Genomic DNA, 22,287 nt, shown 5'->3' with positions numbered 1-22,287 from the left:
ACAGTACAAGCTAGCCCACACTGTTCTACAAGTGTGGAATTGTAGCCTGAAAGGGCCACCTATAGAGGCATGAGGATAGTTCAATCTACAGCCACATTACCAAAGTGAGAGTCAAAGAAGTCAATCTTTTGTGCTATAGACACCTTGGGAGGCAGTATTTAGTTTGGAGTCGGCAACCTTTGGCACGTGGCCCATCAGGAAAGTCTGCTGGTGGGTCACAAGACATTTTGTTTACGTTGACCATCTGCAGGCATGGCCCCCCGCAACTCCCAGTGGCTGCAGTTCACCACTCCCGGCCAATGGGAGCTGCAGGAACATGCTGGCCACCACTTCCCGCAGCTCCCATTGGCTGGGAATGGCGAACCGTGGCCACCAGAAACTGTGGGGGCGGAGGGGAGTCATGCCTCTGGACGGTCAACATAAACAAAAAGCGGATTTCCCTGATGGGTTGCGTGCTGAAGGTTGCTGACCTCTGATCTAGTTGACTGAGCATTGGGAAGGAGCATGAAGACATGGGTTCTACTTCCAGTTCAACCATTTACCTGGCGTGTGATCTTGGGCAAGACACTCGCTGTGCCTCTGTCATGTTATCTCTTCAGGCCGCAAACTAATTTGTGGCGGAGACTGTCTCTGTAATGAGTCTGTACATCAGCTAGCACCGTGGGCCCCGCTGGAGGCCTTTGGTGCTAATGGAATGTAAATACATAATACCCCACTAGGACACCAGGCAGCCATCTGAGGGCAACAACTTCTACCCCACCCCCTTCTATTTTTGACTGGATGCAAGTCAGAAACTAAAGTAGAAAAGGCATTCTCAACACACCTTAAACCTTTCAGTAAGAGGAACTGTATATATTTACGTAAAGCATGTTCTCAACACTATTGGAAACTGGAAGAAGTGAAGACATTGATGACTTGAGAAACTTACCACACGTTTTTCTCGAAAGTCTATTCCTACTGTTGTGATGAATTTTGGGTTGAATTTGTTGTCTGTGTATCTGTAAAGAAATGTTGTCTTCCCAACCCCAGAATCCCCCAGGGCCAGGAGTTTGATCAGATAGTCATAGTCCCCATCAGTCATAGTGCTGATTTTTATGAACCTGAGGAGAGAGGAAGAACTGGTTTTAAAACAAACGGTGATAAACATAAGAACAGCCAGACTGAGTCTGACCAATGGTCCAACTACCCCAGTATCTTATCTCTGACAGTGGCCAATGCCAGATGCTTCAGAGGGAAAAGAACAGAACAAGGCAATTTTGAGTGATCCATCCCCTTTGTCTAGTCCCAGCTTCTAACAGTCAGAAAATTAGGGACTCCCAGAACTTGGGGTTGCATCCCTGACCATCTTGGCTGATAGCCACCGATGGACCTATCCTCTATGAAGTTGTCTAATTCTCTAAAGCCAAAAGTATAACTGGGTTCAACAATGAATTCTTAGTATGCTTAATTTTAAAACAACTTTTGTTCATTTGACTGAATTAAATTGCTATTGTCTGTATTCAAGACTGTCTGCTAAAAATGTTTACATAGGAAGAGAGTAGAGGAAGGAAGGAAGGAAGCCTATAGTTTTAGATTTTAGCCCATGTAACACGAGAACTCAAATATGCTAGTTTGAAAGTTTTAGGGCATGGCCAAGCCTAGTCTAAATTTCAATCTTGTGAATTGGTGGAGGCTCCGACAAAATTTCAATTACACTTTCAAATGCCTCAATAGAGAGTCAGAATTTAAAGGCCAAAAAGGACCACCGCATCATCTGCTCGAACCTCCTATATGTCACAGGCCACCACCCCACACAGCACCCGCACATTAAACCCAATCAACCAAAATTATACCAGCCCACAAGAGACTAAACCAGCAGTTCTCAAACAATGCGTCGGGAGCCCAAAGTGGGTCGCGACCCCATTTTAATGGGGTCACCGGGGTTGGCTTGCTGAGCAGCAAGGCTCAGGTTACAGGCCCCCTGCCTCAGGCTGAAGCCCTTGGGCTTTGGCCCCTCCCCTCCACGCCCCCCCCCCCCCCCACACACACACCCAGGGTGGTGGGGCTCAGGCTCTGGTCCCCCTCTGCACCCGGGGCTGTGTGGTAATTTTTGTCGTCAGAAGGGGGTCGCAGTGCAAGGAAGTCTAAGAACCACTGGACTAGATGATCATGTGCCACAGACACATGAATAGGAGGTACCTTTCTGGTACCCACAGGATAACACCAAAACTCAGGGATACAACCTTCTCGTCAATCCATTATTTTACTGTAAATTAAAAGAAAAAAGGTAATGCAGATGTAGTTGCATGTTCTTTAAAATTCCTCTAATCTGATAGACAATAATAATCCTATTAATTGTTCAACGGATACACCATCTGTACTCAATTTTTACACTGAAGAAGCTACCACCCACTAAGGTTTACATGGTTTAAAAATCACCAATGCTGTAGGAAAGTCACAGATGACACAAACTATAAGTCTTCTTCACATGACTTAGAATATAATTGTTTAGCAGAGGACAACAGAATTGTCTTCTCTTGATGATTTGGTATGTAATAGGCCTTCCAGGCTAAAATCAAAACATTCTGGATTGTTATATTATTCCTACAAATGGCTTTGTAAACTCCTCTGTATTGTACAAGTTGTGTGGCCTGTTCTACAGATGCTTCACGGGAGGGGGTGTGTGTGAGTGAAAATCCATCTTAAAAGTAAATTGGTTTTTAAGCTGTGTTCCAAAATGGGGGGGGGAGGGGGGAGTTTTGTTTTCCAGGTACAAGAAATGTGTATCTTCAAGATCAAAGGAGACAGTCAACAGGGAAAAAAGACTCCATCTCAGAGCTCAACTGCTGTACGTGATCAGACGGCACTATCAGTGCTTGATTTACGTACATTAGGTAGGAGGTGGTCTATTTTGCTACTCCATGGATTTAAGTTGAAGTTTCAGTAAGCAATTGTCCAAAAGGTCACTACTAAATGTAAGAACATGTCTAAAGCCAAGTTTACTCTTTGGCATGGTTATATGGACAGAATGTGTCTGTCATGTAGATTTTAAAGTGGTGTATACTAGAAATGGGTGAAATTTTTAGGATGAAGTTTTTTTTAAACTTAAAAAAAAAAAAATACAGATTTGGGTAAACCAAAGTATTTCTTGGATTTGTGTTGAATTCACCAAACAGTTTTGGCTGATTAAAAAAAAAAAAAAGGGGGGGGGGGGAGATTCCAAAATGGAATGTCATTTTGAAATGAAATATTTTTGACATTTTTGAATTTGGCCAGTATAAAAGCCAAGCAGCACCCTAAAATGACCAAATCAAAATGCAACACCTGAACAGTTTCACTTCATTCAAAATGAATTTTTTCCCCTCAAGTTTTTAAACTTGAGCAGAAAAAAAAAGATTTTGATTTAAAGTGAATCAAATGTTTTTAGGATATTTTTTGGTTCAATCCCTGTGACCGAGTCCCAGGGAGCCTCAATGAGGCTACTCAGTTAGGGTGAACTGCGAAGAATGGGGCAGATATTCACCAGCGTTGGGGATTATTACAATACTTAGATTTGCCAAGCCAGCACACAACGGCTTCTATACCACCTTACTGGTTACCCAGAAGCCACCAACACAGTTCCGTTAAAGTATCCCAGCCTTAGGCCTCCACTCAGACACCCAAGTCAAATGAGGAGGATTACTGAAAAATCTTATTCATTAACCTGGGAGGTTAATGGGATTGGTAGAACTTTTTTATATGATGAATATTTCAGATCTTACCCAAATACACACTTACAGCCAATTCTTATGAACTAAACTAAAATGTATTAAAAAAAGGAGAGAGAGAGAGAGAGAATTGGTTAAAAGTTCAATATACAGACATGAGTACAGTTCTGAGATCATATTCAAAGTAGAGATGGTGAGCTTTGTAGTTGCAAAAATTTTTCAGAATTAGTCCATAGGTTATAGTCCAATGTCCATATCCAGGGTGATCCAGTTAGGACTGGAGATCTCAGTCTTGTGACTTAAGCTTCCCCTGCATGAAGCATCAAGCAGATCTGCGATAAAAAGGATCAGGACCCAAAAGGTTTTTAATACAGTTCCAGGCCTTCTCTTGACAGGTCGGAGTCCTTAGGCGAACAATAGGCAATCACGGAGACTTTGAAGTAGATCCGTTTCCGAAGCACCACTGGTAATTAGCTATATGGATTAACATAACGCAATTGCCTGTTTTTCCACCATTCACAGGTGATTTGCTATACATTTCAAAAGAGCTGAATACTCTGTTTACAGTGCATTTAAAACGTCTTTCTGATCTCTGAATTAACAGAATACAGCACAGACAGGGACTGTTTGATTACACTGTTAACCTCTAACAATATATATGTAAACACACAAAAACAAAAAAATCATCTAACAAGATGTCCCTAAGGGTTGAATCCGGGTCAATTAGCCTGCAAAGCTGCTTAACCCTTTCTGGCCATGCATCACACTTTGTGCAAGATTCATTGCAATTATATAACAGTGGTAGCAACAATGATTTGCAGGGTCATACTCTAATCAAATAACATCACTGTACCCAAACAGAAATATTTCACTCAGCTTGACTCCCTACCTTCCCTCTTCTCCCTCTATGTTCCCCTGCCAAAAAACAAAACAAAAAAATAATGATTAAACCCAGTTCAGTATCAATAAGGTTTTAGTTTAATCGTAGTTGGGAATGGGATGAGGAAGGTCATAGGTTACAATATGTTCAGGTACTTACTCGCTTAGGGTGCGTGTACATCCTGATGCCTCCACGGAGTAGTTTTTTTTTTTTAAATATGGTAAGTTATTCATATATTGAAGGTAAGTAAGAATTTTGCATAGACTCCAAATACGTAATATTAACACAAAACCAACTACCATTTACAACATTAAATTCTGAGCATTTAAATGGTTTCTATGTCTAAAGAGAACAATGGACCAGATCTATGGAAGCAGCATCATCATACACCTCTGCTACAAATATTTAAATCATTAAGTTATAGAGGATAGCACAGATTCATGCAAGAGTGAGAAACACTGAACATGATCTACCAGGCCTGTTTGGCTTGTACTGAGCATATGCTCTTAGAACTAAATAGCTGCAATAGTAACACTTCTGAGAGACTTCCTTTGCCCCACACAACAGCTGTCTAATCTTATTACTTACACAGCAGGGCCTTTGCAGGTTGTCAGTTTATTTGGGGAACTTAAATACAGCTTCAGCAGAGAGGAAAGGATGGTTGCCAAGCCGCATCCATTTGTGACAAGGCATATTTTATTTCACTTCTGTCCCTTCATTATCATCCAAACCAGGACAGGAACTACAGTATGCCAGGAATCATCATCATGAAAAGTAGTACAGTAAAGCTCTTAAGCATTATGTGTACTAGCTTTATACATCTTTAGTTATAGCATTTGAGGTCAATATCAAAAATATTGATGGAGCTGACTGATTCTCCTCTTCTTTTCATAGATTCTATGTCCAGAAGGGACCTCTGTGATTGTCTAGTCCAACTTTCTGTATAACAGGTCATAGAACTTTCCCCAAAACAATTCCTAGAACATCTCTTTCCAAAAAAGATCCAAATCTTGATTTAAGAAATTGCCATGATGGAGAATCCACCCTGATCCTTGGAAAATTGTTCCAAAGGTTAATTTCTTATCCATCAAGGGCAGAAACTGCCCTTTTGCTTTCTTTGCAGTAACTGGAGTTGCTGGCCTGGTTGACCAGAACTTGGAGGTATGTTACTTCATCATACTTCTCCCTGCCACTTTTATTTATTCAGTTACTCCCTCTCCTTATGCTGATGGCGACCTCAATACCAGGAACTCTCCCCCCAAGCAATAGGGAAAGATGCAGCACCTGGTGGCATTGGTTCCCGCCTAAACAATTCAGGTACACACTACAAGGTTGAACATCTTTCTGTACTGATGGATAACCACAGCAGGTCCTGGGCAGCAGGACACTGTGTGGTGAAAGCATGAGAGTGGTATGCAAAGATCAAGTGCCATTTATTAGTAACCACGGCTCTTACTGGTTTGGAAAAAAAGATAAACATGGTTCCTAACAGTAGTTCTAACCAACCGGGGTCCCAGCTAGCCCTCTGTTGTGGATAATTTGCAGGATGCAAGCCCAGAGAGTCCTCCAACCAGACAGGGAACTCTTAATTGGTCAATATTACTCTAGTGTATGTGCCCGACAGCTAAAAAACTGCATTTTTGCAAGATGGGGAACATGTTCACCATCTGTTTTTGCAAAGAAGCACTCATGAAATTTAGACATTGGCTATTATCCCAAATCTGAACAAAAATAATAAATAATAATACATTTAAATTAGGATCAACTTCAAATTTGAGGCACCATAGTTTAGCAGTGAAAACGGGCAAATTGAGATTCAGTGGACCTGGATTTCTTTCCAAGTTCTGCTGAGGACCGGTTGCATTATCTTGGGTATTTAAAACAGGGAAGCTATCCATAACAATGTTCCTCAGCTCAAAGGTTATGACCCCCAGGGGTCCCAAAAGGCAAGGGGGGAGCAGGGATCACGAGGCACTGAAAATTCTATTACAATCTAAAGCAGAGAAAATCTTGTTCTGCATTCCCTGTGGTATGCGCCATCAACCTCTCAAACACACACATGAATTATATGGTTTTATTTTACTTTTATAGTAAATGCAATGTGGTCATGTTTTGTTTTTGTTTTTTTTACTTTAAATCAGGTTGGCAATCCCTTAAGAGGCTGAAACACTGATCAATAAAAAAAAAAAGAGATAACAATACTTACCTACTTTTGTAAAATGCCTTGAGATCATGAGATGAATGAGACTATGTATGTGCAAGCCATTTTACACTGCCTCTCAATCTTACTACTCCTCATAAGCAAAAAAGTGTTTGCTTCCTTATGAATAGGGTCTAATGAATCCTTAGTGTAGAAGAGGTTCTATTCTATTCAAATTCTTGTATTGTGTGCATCACCAAGGCATCTGAACCGGATTCCCTGGGTCAAATTCTGCTCTCAGATACTCCTATTTGCACCAGTGTAATTCCAGTAGTTTCAATAAGAACAGAATCTATCCCCCTTGGTGCATGAATAAAGAAGTGCCAGCTTGCTTTAACTAACAAATTTTGATTAACCTGAAATTTGTTTTCATTTGTTATCTGTATCGCCGAGAGAGCTTCCCAAATACAGTTTCACCTACATACGTGCTCTTTGACAAATACGAAGCAGCCCAGCAACTGCAAGAGGCTATTTGGCATCTTCTGACTTGGGAAAGATCAAAAGAATTTAAAAAAAAAAAAAAGTCTAGCAGCATCAGCTTTTGTGACAGTCTATTCACAGACAGCTTGGTGTCTCCTTTGCTCTGTACACGGCACAGAGAGGACAGAAAATTCACTGGATCATTCTAGTTCAACAAGCCAATTGCATGACAAGAGATTCCACATAGAGTTTCTCTCATCCAGCATGTATGTCAAAATATGGAGCAAAATTACATGGCCTGAAGTATTGTTCTTTACAGCCATAATCTCATGTGACCCATTAGATAAAGCAAAGAAAGACAGGCATGTTGGGAGTAGCCATTATTTGTTCACAATCTCAAGCAGAGATTGCGTGTGCTCTACACCTACTGCGGTGCTTGTCCTCTGCTATTCTGAGCCACTTATTAGAGTCTCAGAAGCCCACTTTGGCCTTGGCTAACAGAGCTGAATCTTAGATCAGGCAGAATAGAGCACTGAAAACCATCTATCTATAAACTCAGCATTAGTCCCGACCTTCACGTTGCTTGAAAGCTGTGTTTTAAATTTCGCTATCAAATAAAAAGGTTTCAGTGTACAAAGTGAATGGTCAAATGTACACAGATGGAACTTACTACTCCGGGTTCGCAAAACAAACAGGAGGACTTGTGGCACCTTAGAGACTAACAAATTTATTAGAGCATAAGCTTTCGTGGGCTACAGCCCACTTCATCGGATGCATAGAATGGAACATATGGTAAAAAGATTTTATACACAAGTTGGAAGTTACCATACAAACTGTGAGAGGCTAATTAGTTAAGATGAGCTCGTTTGTCAGAATGCATTGGATCTACAGGTGTTGGACAAAAGAAAGATACTACCAGATTAGTAAAGTGGGTGTGAAAACTAAATTTATGGTCTGACATGAGTGCATATGGGAGACCACTACCAATGGCATCAGGTCATCTCCACTCGGGAAATCTACTGATAAGCACACTAGAGGTTGTGTTGATTGAGGGCACAGGTGCTATAAAAGCCAGAGGAAAAAAATCCTCAGTAGCTCTCATCCTAACAATAAGAAAACTGAGCAGCCACCATTCACAGTCACATGAAGGAAAGGGACTGGCTGAGTGCAGAGTTAAATAGCCAAAGAGGCAACATGATCATTTGTCCAATATATTACTGTTTTGCTTTTTTCACATTTTAAAACAGGAGCCACTGGGCTAAATTCATCCCTGCTACAGGTAGAAATTTCCTCCTGAAGTTAACGTATCTTAAATCAGGCAGCTTGATTAGCTGTTTGATGGGGAGTTTTACACCTTCTTCTGAAGCATGGATTATCCAGTCTCCAATGACTCACAGGCTAGATTGCCCTACTTCCATCACATGTCCAAAGACTATTTTAAACACACCATCAAAACTTGTATTGCTTGCCATGCTAATTAAAATCTTATGGCATTGAAGTTCTCCATATCCCAGACCAATAGCAGTCCTTGCATTCCTTGATTAGAAGTATTCAAGATTTGTCCTGAATAATGGTGCATTTTTTAAAAGTTGCTTTAAACCTGTCAACTCAGTCCCTACACCACCAACTTTAAAGTACTTAAATGTATCCAATTTAGCCCACTATATTTTACAAATCCACTTTGGTTTGCCTCTACAATTGCACTATTACAGTGTATTTATGTTTAGTGCACTCAGAACAAGGAATGTTTTCCTTTGGTTTACCTACATGGTTTGTGTTTTGATATTACAGAGTATAAACAACCTAATGGATTGTCTCTTATGAGAAGAGACTTCTCTAAGAGTTGCCAGCCAATAATTTTATAACTTCAACAGCAGTGCTAGACGACACCGAAGGTCACGCATATTCAACGGGTGCACTTGGATGATTATTTTTTTCCTAAACTAAAAACATCAGAAAAAGTGAGTTTTTTAAGCTGACCAGTGTTTAGAGAGAAGTGATAAATAGTAGGTCTCCACTGGTCATTCGTGAGTAACTTGGCCTTATGTCCAAATCGTGATTCCTGAATCATGTCTCCCGGACCTGTGATAAAGGAGTGCGGTACACATGGGATAGTACAACTCTATTGTATAAATGGAAATTTGTCTATTGCAGAGACCAAATACAAGAACCACAGCATTTTAACCTCACTGAGCTCATTCTAGTACCTCCAGCAGCAGTGTTCTCGTGTTAGAGCTGTGCAGCACTTAAAACCCATGGCTACGAGAGCCACGTCACGAACGCACCCATATTTCCACTTATTCCTTGTGGATTCCCTCCTCAACCCTTCTCTCTTTCATTCACACAAGAGAAGGTCAACAAGACCCACTGTAACTTCCTCCAGCTCCTTCCTGGACACTGACAGGGTTCTTGGGTGCCCTGTTCCACTACTGCAGCATTTCTCAGACCAGCCTCTCTGGTTTTCCTAACATCTCTCTAATTGCTCCTTCAACATCTCCTTCCCTACTCCATTCAGTGAGACCTTGCCTGCCCTTCCTCCCTCAAAAAAACTTTAACACTTCCCTTACATCCTGTCTAGCTATCATTTGCTCACACAGCTTCCAAGAAGCACCTAAATACAAATGACTCACAACTCCACTTTTTACTCCTCACCAGTGCAGATTTGATTTAAAAATCAAATTGATGTAAATCATTATTTAAATCACTAGTCAGGAAGACTCGATTTAATAATGGTTTTCTACATAAAAGTGCATTCTTGGTGGTTGTTATAACCTTAATACATATTCTTCACAACTCAGAGATAGATGTAGGTTTCATTTTTAGAAGGTACACACTATACATTTTTAAAGCGATTTTGAAAACTTTTCAGATTAGTTTTACAGCTATATCAGAAAATGAATGATTGGTTATTTCATTTACCTTTTGGTAAATGAAATAGATATTTATGAAGTCATTGGGAGGTGAACTATCTCCAGTTCAACAGGTTAATCATTAACATTTGGAGGATTTTCTTGCCATGCTGTATTAGAAAGAGAATATCACCAGACAGATGTTGTTTTAGATAAATAAAACAATGTTAAATATTCTGGATTTTTTTCTACAACAGCAAACATATAATATTTTAACAAAATAAGCATATGTCCCTTGCTTCTCACATTTATCTCCAGACTTCTTTTCCTTGTCCAGATCTATTCCACCCTCAACAATCTTCATTGAACTTTTTGAAACTTTTCACTTTGAGAGAGGAGTAAGGGATTGACACCATGTACACAAATTTGCAGAGGGCCAATAGAGTTGAGGTCTGTTATTTTGCATCTCTATACATTATTTAAGAACATTTTTGCTGTTAACAAGCATGCTACCTCTGGAGACACAAATCTACAGTTTGAGAACGGCAAAACTAAGCATCTGTGATGGTATCTTCTAGACTGAGCACTGAGTCCCATTGACTAGATAGAAAGATTGACCTAAATAAACTATACCGAAGCCTGTGGAATCCCATAAGATTGAGTTTCAATAGTTCATGGATTAGGGACCCATTTACAAAGTGTTTCTTAAACATTACATGAATATATTGTCTCATACTATAGGATTAATAATCCCTATTCCATGATAAGATACATAATAGCTCAAAGATATCTAAATTAAAACTATATTTAGATACTTTTTTTTGAGAGAGAAAAAAAACTTTGATTTTAAATATCATTGATTTTTATCCACCTTGCTCCTCACCAAGCAACCTCTCCTTCTAGCCAATTCCGTCTCTCAGCCTGTCACCCTGACATCTCCTCCCAGATGGCATACTGTCAATTAAAAAAATTTAACATGCCTCAAACTGACCCCCTTACCTTTCCTTCAAAGCCCTCCTGTCAATCAGGCCAATAACCAGGGAAGGGTGCATGTGTCATTTTTGACACTCTTCTTTTAATCTTCTCCCCTTCCCCTTCCCCCCCTCCACCACACTCAGACTAAGTCTAATTCAAAGGGGGGGGGGGGTGTCAGGGATATCAGATCTTTTCTTTCTGTACTGACAGCTAAGGCTCTCATCCAGCCCATCATCTTCTCCTGACTTGATTACTGATTATTTTTCTCTAATATTCTCTCACTGTAGTGTGGCAGATAATTGAAAATCTGCCATTTGTCATCAGATATTCTAGAGTATCTGCATTTGATTAGGATTACGTATGGTGCATAGATGTCAATTGAATATTTTGGAGGTTGGGCTATGAAAATTGTAAGTGGGAGGGTATTTTCTCCTTTTATGGACAGATGCGTAGTAGAAGCAGAGTGCCTTTTCAGAGATCTGTTTCAATGCATGGTTAACATGCCCTGTGGTACTTTTGCCACATTGAAGAAATTGGAGTCTTGATTAATTTGTGTATGCCAGTCTGTCAAAGTGCTTTCTGATCCCAATGCTCCACAGAAAGTTTGAAACAAAGACGAATCAAACCATAGAGTTTAAGTGAAAGGAGTCTGAGTCTGCTCTAACCCCTTTCACCTAAAGGGGGGGGGGGGGAAGGGGTGTCACAAGGTTATTGTAGGGGGGTTGTGGTACTACTATTCTTATTTCTGCGCTGCTGCTGGCAGAGACTCTGCCTTCAGAGCTGGGCTCCCGGCCAGCCGCTGCCACTCTCCAGCTGCCCAGCTCTGAAGGGGCACCACCAGTAAGAGTAGCAGTACCACAACCCCCCTACAATAGGGGGGCACGCTATGGTATGCCACCCAGCTCTGAAGTCAGCACAAAATGGCAACACTGTGACCCCCCAAAAATAAGCTTGTGACCCTCCCCCGCAACTCCTTTTTGGGTCAGGACCCCCAATTTGAGAAATGCTGGTCTCCCCCCATGAAATCCGTCTAGTATAGGGTAAAAGCAAACAAAAAAAGACCAGATTTCACAGTCCACGACACGTTTTTCCATGGCCGTGAATTTGGTAGGGCCCTATACATGCTCCTCATTACCTTTTCCACCCTCCTCTCCTTTTTGCATCGCTTCCATGACTTAGCCTGTATACAGCAGCAATTTTCCCCTTCCCCAAAATCCTAGAACAAACATGATCTCTGCCAACCATCACTCTTCTTGCATGTTGCATCCTTTCCTCCCACCCTTTTTCAGTCTTATCTACTCAGATTAAGCTATTCAGCTAAGGAACGGTCTTACATGCATTTGTACAGCAAGTAGCCCGAATCCTGCTGGGCACTCTAGGTACTACTGTCATGAAAATACAACATGCAATTTCAGGGCACTGAATCTGAAACACTTCCTAGAATAAAACTGCCCTGTTTAAACAACATAACTTGGTGCCATGCTGAGGTGAAAAAAACATAACAGGACAAGTACTACCAACTGTCAGCAAACTCATTAATGGTTCTAGTGTTCCTTGAAGTAACCCTATCCTTTGCCTTAACCTTAATTATAGCAAAGATTTTGTCTTAACAGGTATTTTCAGTAAAAGTCAGGGACGGTCACAGGCAACAAAAATAAATTCATGGAAGCCAGCGACCTGTCCCTGACTTTTATTAAAAATACCCCAGGATAAGCGGGGGTGGGGAAGACACTAATAGTTATGGGTTCACTCCCTGCCCCAGCCCCATCACTCGGGTGGGGGCTGAAGCCAAAGTAGTCACAGAATCTGTGACCTCCATGACAATATCATATCTTTAGCTACAACCATAAGGCTCCTCTCTCTGTAGAGAGAGAAGGCAGCCTTCAATCAACTATATTTTCTGGATGAACCAGACTGTGCCCTAGTGCACTACACAGGATTAAGGCAGGTGCCCCATATTGCTGCTTTTCTATACAAGGAGGGAATGAGGTGCGGGGAGGAAGACTTACCAGTTTGTTTTCTTCTTTAATATATATGTACAGCCTTAATTGGATTACTCCTACCCTCATCCCAGAAGCTGCCAAGAACCGAATAGTAAACAAACGCCTGGTATCTCAGAGACTTTGAAAACAAATTTTTATGTAAGAAATAAAATGTATTTATCAGATTTTCTGTTGGTTGCTTTTTCCCCGTTAACAGGGATGTGTGTGAAGACAGGATCTCTTAATGTTCAACCTCTGCAGTAATTATTTGTGATGTCACTTAGCAGAGAGTATCCGTAGAACAGCAAGAAAAAATGAGCTCTTTAAAAACAAGAGATCTTGTGTTTGTCATTAGTGGGAGATCGGGGAAGAGCCGCACAACAAGAATCTTCTGCATAAACACGATTGGCTCTTAAGAGAGCAGGATAAATTCCCACAGACATATGGGTACAGGGCACTAAGTGTGCTAGTGGGAGACTATCCCTTGTGGGGGAGTGACATTGGTAACACCGCTGGGGTTCTATCAAGGATGGCAGCCTTAAGCTCCAGCAAAGGCACCAGGGGAAACAATGCATGAAAGACTGCCCTGGAGATGCATGTCTCTACGGTTTTCCTATAGTATCCATCACTTCAGTATCCAAAGTTAGTACTTCCTGGTCATACTAAGCTGGCCTACTCTGGGAACTACACTGGCCAGCTCTACACTCTGCTGGAGTGGGGCTTGTGGAAATTTGCACTGCTGTGCCCCCATTCCCAGTGGACTTTCTTCTGCCTTGAGCCCATAGCCTGGCCTCCTCTAACACCACCAGGACTTCACCCCTGCCCCCTCTTTTTTAGAATCTCTGTAGCACGTACAATAGCAGCAGCTGAAACAAATTTGATGCACAAAGAAAACAGTGAAAATACAAGTGTTCCAGGTGCCCTGACAATTACTCCCACAAAAGCACAGTGCATGTAGCAGCATTAAGGAAGGTCAAACCAACAAATTATATCAACTCAACCATCCTGTGAGAGTCAGCCACATACCTATCCTCAACCTTTCGTTTATCTGCGCAGGCTCTTGGCGTTTTTGGGAGGGTTCCCCTTTAAAAAGACATCTCCAAAATTTTACCCTGCTCTCTTGCCTTCAGTCATCAGCTTTACCATGATCTGCATGTTTCAGAGATGAAATGTGTAGTTGCACGACATGTAGGTCTGGAAATCCCAGCCAACGGTAATTTTGGAAATTACTTGTAGCTCCACCTAGCAATTGAAATAAACAGGACCTGGGAGAGGTTAGATTTAGAAGGATTAGAGACTGTTTATGCAAACATCCTCCCTAGAGCAAGTCTCTCAGAGGACTGGTCTTGGATTCCCCTTGCCAAACAAACGGATAGAAAACAAAAGTATTATTGAGAATTCTCCTCCACTCCTCCCATTCAGAAGCAGGAGAATTAACTCCTTAAAAAGAAAAAAAAAAAAATCAATCATGGAAGGCTATTGCTGGAGTTGTAATTTCAGAAGCAAATACGATCATCAAATTATTTCTTCCTCCCCACCACAAGTTAAATTTAAAACTCTGCAAAATACAGAGAATTGGAAAATTCCATATAGCATGCCCCATAGTTATTCTTTATGCTCCACTCAATGAGACAACAAGCCAACTTTCCAGATTCTATACCAGTCTTCCTCTAAGTCAGAGATGGGCAAACTGCGGCCCGCGGGATCATCCTGCCTGGCCCTTGAGCTCCCAGCTGGGGAAGCTAGCCTCTGCCCCTCCCCTGCTGTTCCCCCTCCCCCACAGCCTCAGCTCGCTGTACTGCTCCTGCAGGGCAGCGTGATGGTGAGCTCCTGCCCCTCTGAGCAGCATGGTAAGGGGGCAGGGAGTTCCGGGGTGGGCAGTCAGGGAACAGAGGGAGGTTGGACGGGGTGGAGGTTCAGTTGGGGCGGGGGGGAAAGAGTGGGTGGTGTCAGGCTGTTCAGGTAGGCACAGCCTTCCCTACCCGGCCCCCCATACAGTTTCACAACCCCAGTGTGGCCCTGAGGCCAAAACGTTTGCCCACCCCTGCTATAAGTGAAGCTTTAGGCATGGATTTCAGTTTTCAGATACCTTGGCAAAGGGATTTCCCTACCTTTCTATCACTGAAGTACATATGTACATACGTACGTACCTTACCACAAACCAGATCCTAGAAAATGAGTGTAGCCAACTGCCACTAGGATTGTCCCATAAGAGACCTTTGATCATCATTCAAAAAAAGTCTTGGTGCCCAGTCTAGGACTGAGTCTCAAGATGGAGTTCTGAGTAGCATATGTAAGAACCTGGACTTTAGATGTAGCCCAAACTTCATTCTTAGTTCAGAATGAAAATACTTTTAAAAAAAAAAAGAAAGAAAGAAAAAGAGCACTGACCCCCACCCCCAAGAGAGTTTTCTCTTCCTCATTTGGGGCATGTTTCCCCAAGAAAAGATAGAGGGTGAGATCACGGTTGCAAAACAGGATGAGGGTGCAGAAGCCAGATTTTAAGAGTTTGAGTTGTGCATGGATGGCCTCAGGGCTGCTTCCTGAAAAGGGGAATAAGCAATAGACGCTCAAGACAAAACCTTTTCCACCAATCATACCAAGTTCACACTGCTTCATCTGGAATTGTGTGGCAAACCCCACAAAATAAAATTGAAAACTTTTGCAATGAATCAACATCTTCATCCTTTCTGAAGGAATATCAGCCTGCTGGAACTGAACCAGCATCAAATTAGTGTGGGAATCACAATCATGGTCCCTTCTCCCACATAAAGAAAACCAAAACCACACACACACACACTCTCCCCCCCTACACTAGGGCACTCTCAATCCAATTATGTCATTCTGGTGCCTGTCAATCTGAAAGTGAAATGAATCTCTTGTCATTTTTCAAGCTCAGAGAAGACAAAAATAAGTCCTAACAGTACCAAGCAGTAAGTTTGGTTCACTGGGCAGCACTGGGAACCTTGGAGGGCAGAAATTCAGTATATGTATGCACCACTGAAATCAAACAGGCTTCCGCACGTGAAAAGCTTTTTACAAACAAAAGTATAGACTTATCACTCCTTCTGGGTTAATAAGCCAAGATGTTATTTGTAATACAGATGTATATACAGTCAATTGAAAGTATCCCTTTAACACAACATACCATCAACATTTAGAAGTTTGAATGCACTTTGACAGCTCATCAACAACAAAAAAGATAAACACTCTAAAGTATACCTTGTATTCAATTTCTTTCAACACATGCCAATATTTACAAGGGTCTGTTTATTAATTTAGAATGCATACTATAATACACAGACTTGCAAAGAAGCCAGCAGATCTTAAGATTCAAATCCTGCTCACATTACTCATGCAAGTAGCCCCACAATGAGTCTATTCATGCTAGTAAGACAAGCAGGATTTGGCTCTAAATTCAGACATTAGCAAACATAACTACAAACACCACTTTTAAATGTGGTGGTTAAACAGAAAGAAAAATGCAACAATTACCCATTCAAATTCACTTTTATTCTAAGGGTCATTCATAACATACTATAAAACACGTTCTGAGTCACCCAAGGACATCAATATTTCCTAATCACACACCTGCAGCTTCTTGGTCTCTTGCTTTTAAACAGTCTTCTTTACAACCTCAGGCCGTACTTAAATAGGGCTGAAGCAACATTGAATTCCTTCCCTAATTCCCTAAACAAAGGTTCCATGTAGCACTGGTTCCTTCATCATATGTACACACAATAAAGTCATAGTTGCACTTTTCTCATGCAAAGAGAGTCTGATTGTCTAATGCAATGCAGTTATCATTTTTCAGTACCAAACAATATGAAACATAATTGAAATAAAGAAAATAGTTGATTCTTAAAGTTATCATTTAGAAATACATTTGGCATTTTTTGTTCCATGCTTAGTGCATGGTCAGGAATTAGTTATACCACAAAGGACCATATAAATTCTTCTCTGTTTCAAAAACCTGTTCAATAAGTATCTGATTCAGATTCGCGGTTGACTAGTCTAGGGTATGCCTGACTCTAATATGCAATCCATTTGTTCATATTTGAGTGACTGAATAGCATAACTGTGATTACTGACAAAAATACACTGGACCCTCACTAGAATGCGGGATTTGGGATCCATGCCAAGTACCGCATTATAGTGGGGACCATATTAAAATGACCGTATACAGTAAAATGTCAATCCATAAAGTATAGAAAACCTTAGAAAATAAACTCCTACTTGAAGGAAACAATAAAGGAGAAAAAAAGTGTTGCTTTATTAGAGATTTAAAGTAGACATTACAATGAACTAGTCTAGTTTTTCTTTAAAAAGTCAGTGAGTTGCCTTTGCTTCTTGCTGCTGTGCTGCTTCTGCTTAGCAAACTGCAAAAGACTTTGGAGCTGCATAATTTTTATAGGCTCAGCATCACACTACTTCATCTAGAATCCCGTGGCCAAAAAGGAAATCAAACCCCCCAAAATAAAGTTGAAAACCTATGCGATAAGCCAACACCTTCATCCTTTCTGAAGGAATACTCAACCAGCTGGAACTGAACCAGCATCAAATGAGTGTGGGAATCACAATCATGGTCCCTTCTCCCACATAAAGAAGAAAACCAAAATCACACACTCTCTCTCTCTCACTCTACACTGGAGCACTCTCAGTCCAAATGTGTCATTCTGGTGCCTGTCAATCTGAAAGTGAAATGGATCTCTTGTCATTTTCCAAGCTCAGAGAAGACAAAAATAAGTCCTGAAAGTACCAAGCAGTAAGTTTGGTTCCCTGGGCAGCACTGGCGACCTGGTGACTTGAGGAGTCAATCTCATCCTTTCCTCCCATCCCTGTTCACCCCAGTAGTCAATGCTGGATCACGTGTGCATTCTCTAGCTCCCTGCACCTCTCCACCCCATTATAGGTTTCCTGGTTTGGTATTTAGATTTTTCCTCTCTCTTTTTTAAAGTCACCCTTTACCACCACTCCTGGGGCTGTGCAGTTTTCTGAGGCTCCATTATTTCTACTGAGACAGCATAAGCTGCTAGATGCATCCTCTGTGTCTAGCAAACCCCCACCAAGAGTACAGGAAAATGGTGGGCCAGATTTGGATACCACCAATTGACCTTGAACAGACCCATTCAATGGGGCAACTGTCTGAGTAAGGGGTATCAGAATCTGGCCCTTAGTAATCAAAGAAAGGAAGGACAGAAAAAGCACATACAATCAATAAAATGGAAAATTAGTGGGCCTGATATTTTCAGAAACTGCCGGTGGGACCCCTTGAAAGAGATTTATTTTACTTTATTTGTAGTCATTTTAATTTTAAGGATATTGGAGTAATTTTTGAAATGTGGATCTCAGTTAAACACATCTTAGATTTCATTCCTATATTGCTCCAGTGTGGTTCTGTTCTGGTTCTCTGTGGACAAACTTTGATAATTTTCTATGTGATGTATTTCTGTAGCTGAGTGTTTTGAAGTCCTCAAACTTTCTGCCTATACTGTAAGTAAAAGAAAAGGGCAAGTCCCACAGATTATCAACTGTTTGTTGGATCAGGGGAATAAGAAAGGGAAAGCACCTGAAAGCTAAATTCTACCTTCAGATACACACAGACATCTTCCATTGGGTTTAAAAGAGGAATTGTTTAGGAGTACCTGAGCACAGAATTTGGCCTCTGGTGACAAAGCTGCCTTGACATTTGCCAAATGCAATGTTGCGCTTCAGACTACAAAAGCCTGGCACCGCTAACCACAGTGTCTTCTTTGACAGAGGTTAAAACTAAATTCTCCTCTTGCTCCCACAGTGTTACCCTTAGAGCTGGCTGGGTCTCTGCTGGAAAATGCCAGTTTGCCAAATTTGAAATTTCTTGTGAAAGCAAGATGGATCCAATGAACTTTTACTGAATCACAGGCCGGTTTCACTTCTTTCAAATTGCAGCAGTGACACTGACAAGAATGTCAAGTTCATGCCACAGCTGGGAGCAAATTTTGTTTCAGAAACACCAAGTGTCAGTGTTTCCAAAACAAAAGTTGTTGGGGAAGGGGTGGTGGGGGTGGGGAATTCCAGGTTTGGGGGAAAAGTGTCTGAATAACAAAAGCTCCCATGATCTGGAAATCCCACATTTCAGGCACATCTGGTTACTGACTACAATGTGCTTAACCAAAGGAAATGAGGAAACATTTTGACCTCTGTTTCGAATCATAGAATCATAGAATATCAGGGTTGGAAGGGACCCCAGAAGGTCATCTAGTCCAACCCCCTGCTCAAAGCAGGACCAATTCCCAGTTAAACCATCCCAGCCAGGGCTTTGTCAAGCCTGACCTTAAAAACCTCTAAGGAAGGAGATTCTACCACCTCCCTAGGTAACGCATTCCAGTGTTTCACCACCCTCTTAGTGAAAAAGTTTTTCCTAATATCCAATCTAAACCTCCCCCACTGCAACTTAACTAGGACTACATATCTAGGACTACATATTGTATTCTATACACCAGAATCTGGATTTAGAATTCTGGTATAAAGAATTTAGAATCACTCCACATTAGCCTTTTAGACAAAGTCATACCACATTGCGCTATCCATCCAGTGGCCAGAAGAACAGATACATGGCCAAAAATCTATTCTTGCACATATACAGTATTTTTGCACAGTTCCCTTTGGCTTCAACAGGAATTGCTCCTATCTATAGGAGGCCCATTATATTTTTATTGGCAGATAAAAATATGTTCCTACTTTTAGGAAAAGGAAGTGAGGAATAGAACAGTCTCTGCTCACAGGATAGAGATGAAGTAGGGAAGAAAGACCTTAACTGGAAACAGGAATCTGACAGATCAAGGCCTTTCTGTGTTCCTAGGGAGGAAAACAGAATGGGGGTATCAGAGCTACGAAAAGATTGAGTAGCATTAAAATGACTGGCTTGGTAGGAAATATTCCAAGATTTAGTGAAAGAATTGGGAGTAGGGAGGCAGAACTGATTGGGAGAGAGATTTAATTAGACTAGAAATAGACAGAATTGACTGGGACTGAATGGGTTTATTTGGCGAGCACAATAGCGAGTGGGGAGTGAAGATCCAGTAATGAAAATTAAACATCCACAGATGCAGAGTTAGTGTGGCTTTGGGGGTGCTATTTTTCACCCACTTAGTAAGCTTGGATGAGAAGGTGTTGGTGAAAATTTTCCAGTCCTGTTTACCTTAATTACTGCCTAGTCCGACAAAATGGGTGGGAGAATCAGAATGCCTATTGTCATTTAGCTTTGGGAATATTAAGGATAACTGAATAATTCCTAAACACTTTTTAAAAACTTGAAGAACCCACTATACTGCTGAACCACATTTCTTAGACCTGGTTCTAATCTCACTCATACTGGTTTTGCACTGGTGTAATTCCATTGATTTTCAGGGAGTTAAAATTGACACTTGCTCAAATAAATTTGCTAGTCTCTAAGGTGCCACAAGTACTGCTGTTCTTTTTGCGGATATAGACTAACACGGCTGCTACTCCGACTCCTGTAAATAAGATCAGGCCCCATTATGCATTTGCAGCAATTTATTTCCAGACACTGTGGTACACTCCAAGCTGTCACAGATACAATTTTTATCACTCAGACAAATAAACCTTGGTATCTTTCCTAAAAAAAAATCAGTCATCTCAAAAATTGTCTGACTTTCCAGCGCAGATGCAAGTGAATTCTTGGAAATACTGTTGTGTAAATAACAGAATAGGAGAGAAGCTGAGCCCTGATTAGGGGTCAGGGCTTCTCTGACTAGGGGTCATAAAAGGTAGCCAGCCAGCGGCACAGATGGCTGCAATGGCACAGGAGCCAGCAAACAGAAGAGTCTGTCTTGTGGTGCTTGTTTGGGATTTGGTTTTGCTGTGAGCAGTGGTGTTTGGGTGGGGTTTGTGTTTCCCAGATTAACAGGATTGAGGTGGGAAGGCAATGACAGATACAGAGGCAGCAGTGGGAGTGACCCATGTAGCAGAAGACACAATGAAGATGACTGGATGTGGAAGCTGAGGTATGTGCATGATCCTGGAGGGGGCACCTGGTAAGAGTTTTGTCTGCATGAAATGCTGTCTGATAGAACTGATCGGGGGGAAAAAGATCTGAGGTTTGGAGATGCAGGTGGAAAGTCTGGTTGAGTTTAGGAAGGGGTTTGAGCAGATTATGGAGCAAAGACATGAGGTATCTGAAGGGAAAAGCTCAGACTTGCAGATGGAAGCAGGGCTGGGGAATTCTGAGGGGAGACTGGGTGAGGATAGTGGTCAGTGGAAGCACGTGACTAAAAGAAGCAGGCAGAGGAAAAGACAGGCTAGTGAAGGAGAAATAGAGCTCAAGAACAGGTTTGCAGAGTTGGACAATGAAGAAGGAGCTCAGCAGGTAGTCGCTGAAGGTGGAAGGGCAAGGAAGAAGAGAAGAGCAGCTAGTCCTATAGGAACAGGGGAAGAGTCAATGGAGACTACACCAAATATGAGCCCCAGGAGGATACAGGATGGGTTGAAGAGGATTACAAGGGAGAATAGGAATGGAAAGAACTTGCAGCCAGAGGGAACAGGGGATAGACTGGAGAATAGCACCGTCACCAGGAAAAGGCAGGTCTATGTGATTGGGGACTCTTTACTGAGAGGAATAGATAGGCCTGTAACCAGAGCTGATCCAGAGAATAGGAGGGTGTGCTGTCTTCCAGGTGCTAAGATATGGGATGTAGACCTGAGGTTGAAAAGGATTCTAAAGGGAACAGGAAATAATCCCCTAATTATCCTTCATGTGGGAACAAATGATACGGCTAGATTCTCGCTGGAAAGTATCAAGGGAGACTATGCTAGGCTGGGGAAGACGCTTAAGGAAATCGAGGCTCAGGTGATCTTTAGTGGGATTCTGCCTGTTCCTAGAGAAGGGCAACAAAGGTGTGACAAGATTATGACTGTCAACAGGTGGCTTAGGCAGTTGTGCTATAAGGAGGGCTTTGGGATGTATGGCCACTGGGAGGCATTCATGGACAGAGGACAGTTCTCTTGGGATGGACTTCATCTGAGTAGGGAAGGAAATAAAGTTCTAGGATGGAGGCTGGCACAACTGATTAAGAGAGCTTTAAACTAGGAATTTGGGGGAGATGTCCAAGTAATCTCCACGCTGGATTTTAACATTGAGAGGAAAGAAAACGAAGTAAGAGAGGATACAGCTGTGGGTAGGAGGAAGGGCAGTGTAGATACCAGTCTAATAGGTTATACTGGCTGTAGAATGACCGTGCCTAATAGGGTACAGAATGTGAGTGAGGCCAAACAGCAAAAATTAAGATGTTTGTTC

General features: G+C 41.7%; 1 protein-coding gene across 5 annotated transcripts in view; it reads right to left on the bottom strand.

The window, feature by feature from the left end:
- RAB27B (RAB27B, member RAS oncogene family) overlaps window positions 1-22,287 on the bottom strand; it is a 225,107-nt gene that overhangs the window by 18,166 nt on the left and 184,654 nt on the right. For all 5 annotated transcript variants that reach the window (XM_073343577.1, XM_073343576.1, XM_073343574.1 and 2 more), the window contains one exon: window positions 929-1,100. In XM_073343577.1, the coding sequence (XP_073199678.1) occupies window positions 929-1,081 (153 nt within the window). In that variant the 5' untranslated portion in view covers window positions 1,082-1,100. The remainder of the gene's footprint in view (window positions 1-928; window positions 1,101-22,287) is intronic.

This window comes from Lepidochelys kempii, chromosome 5, assembly GCF_965140265.1.
Source record: "Lepidochelys kempii isolate rLepKem1 chromosome 5, rLepKem1.hap2, whole genome shotgun sequence".
In the NCBI taxonomy this organism is placed as follows: Eukaryota; Metazoa; Chordata; order Testudines; family Cheloniidae; genus Lepidochelys; species Lepidochelys kempii.
The sequence above is the reverse complement of the archived record's forward strand: the minus strand, read 5'-3'. Positions and strand labels throughout refer to the sequence as shown.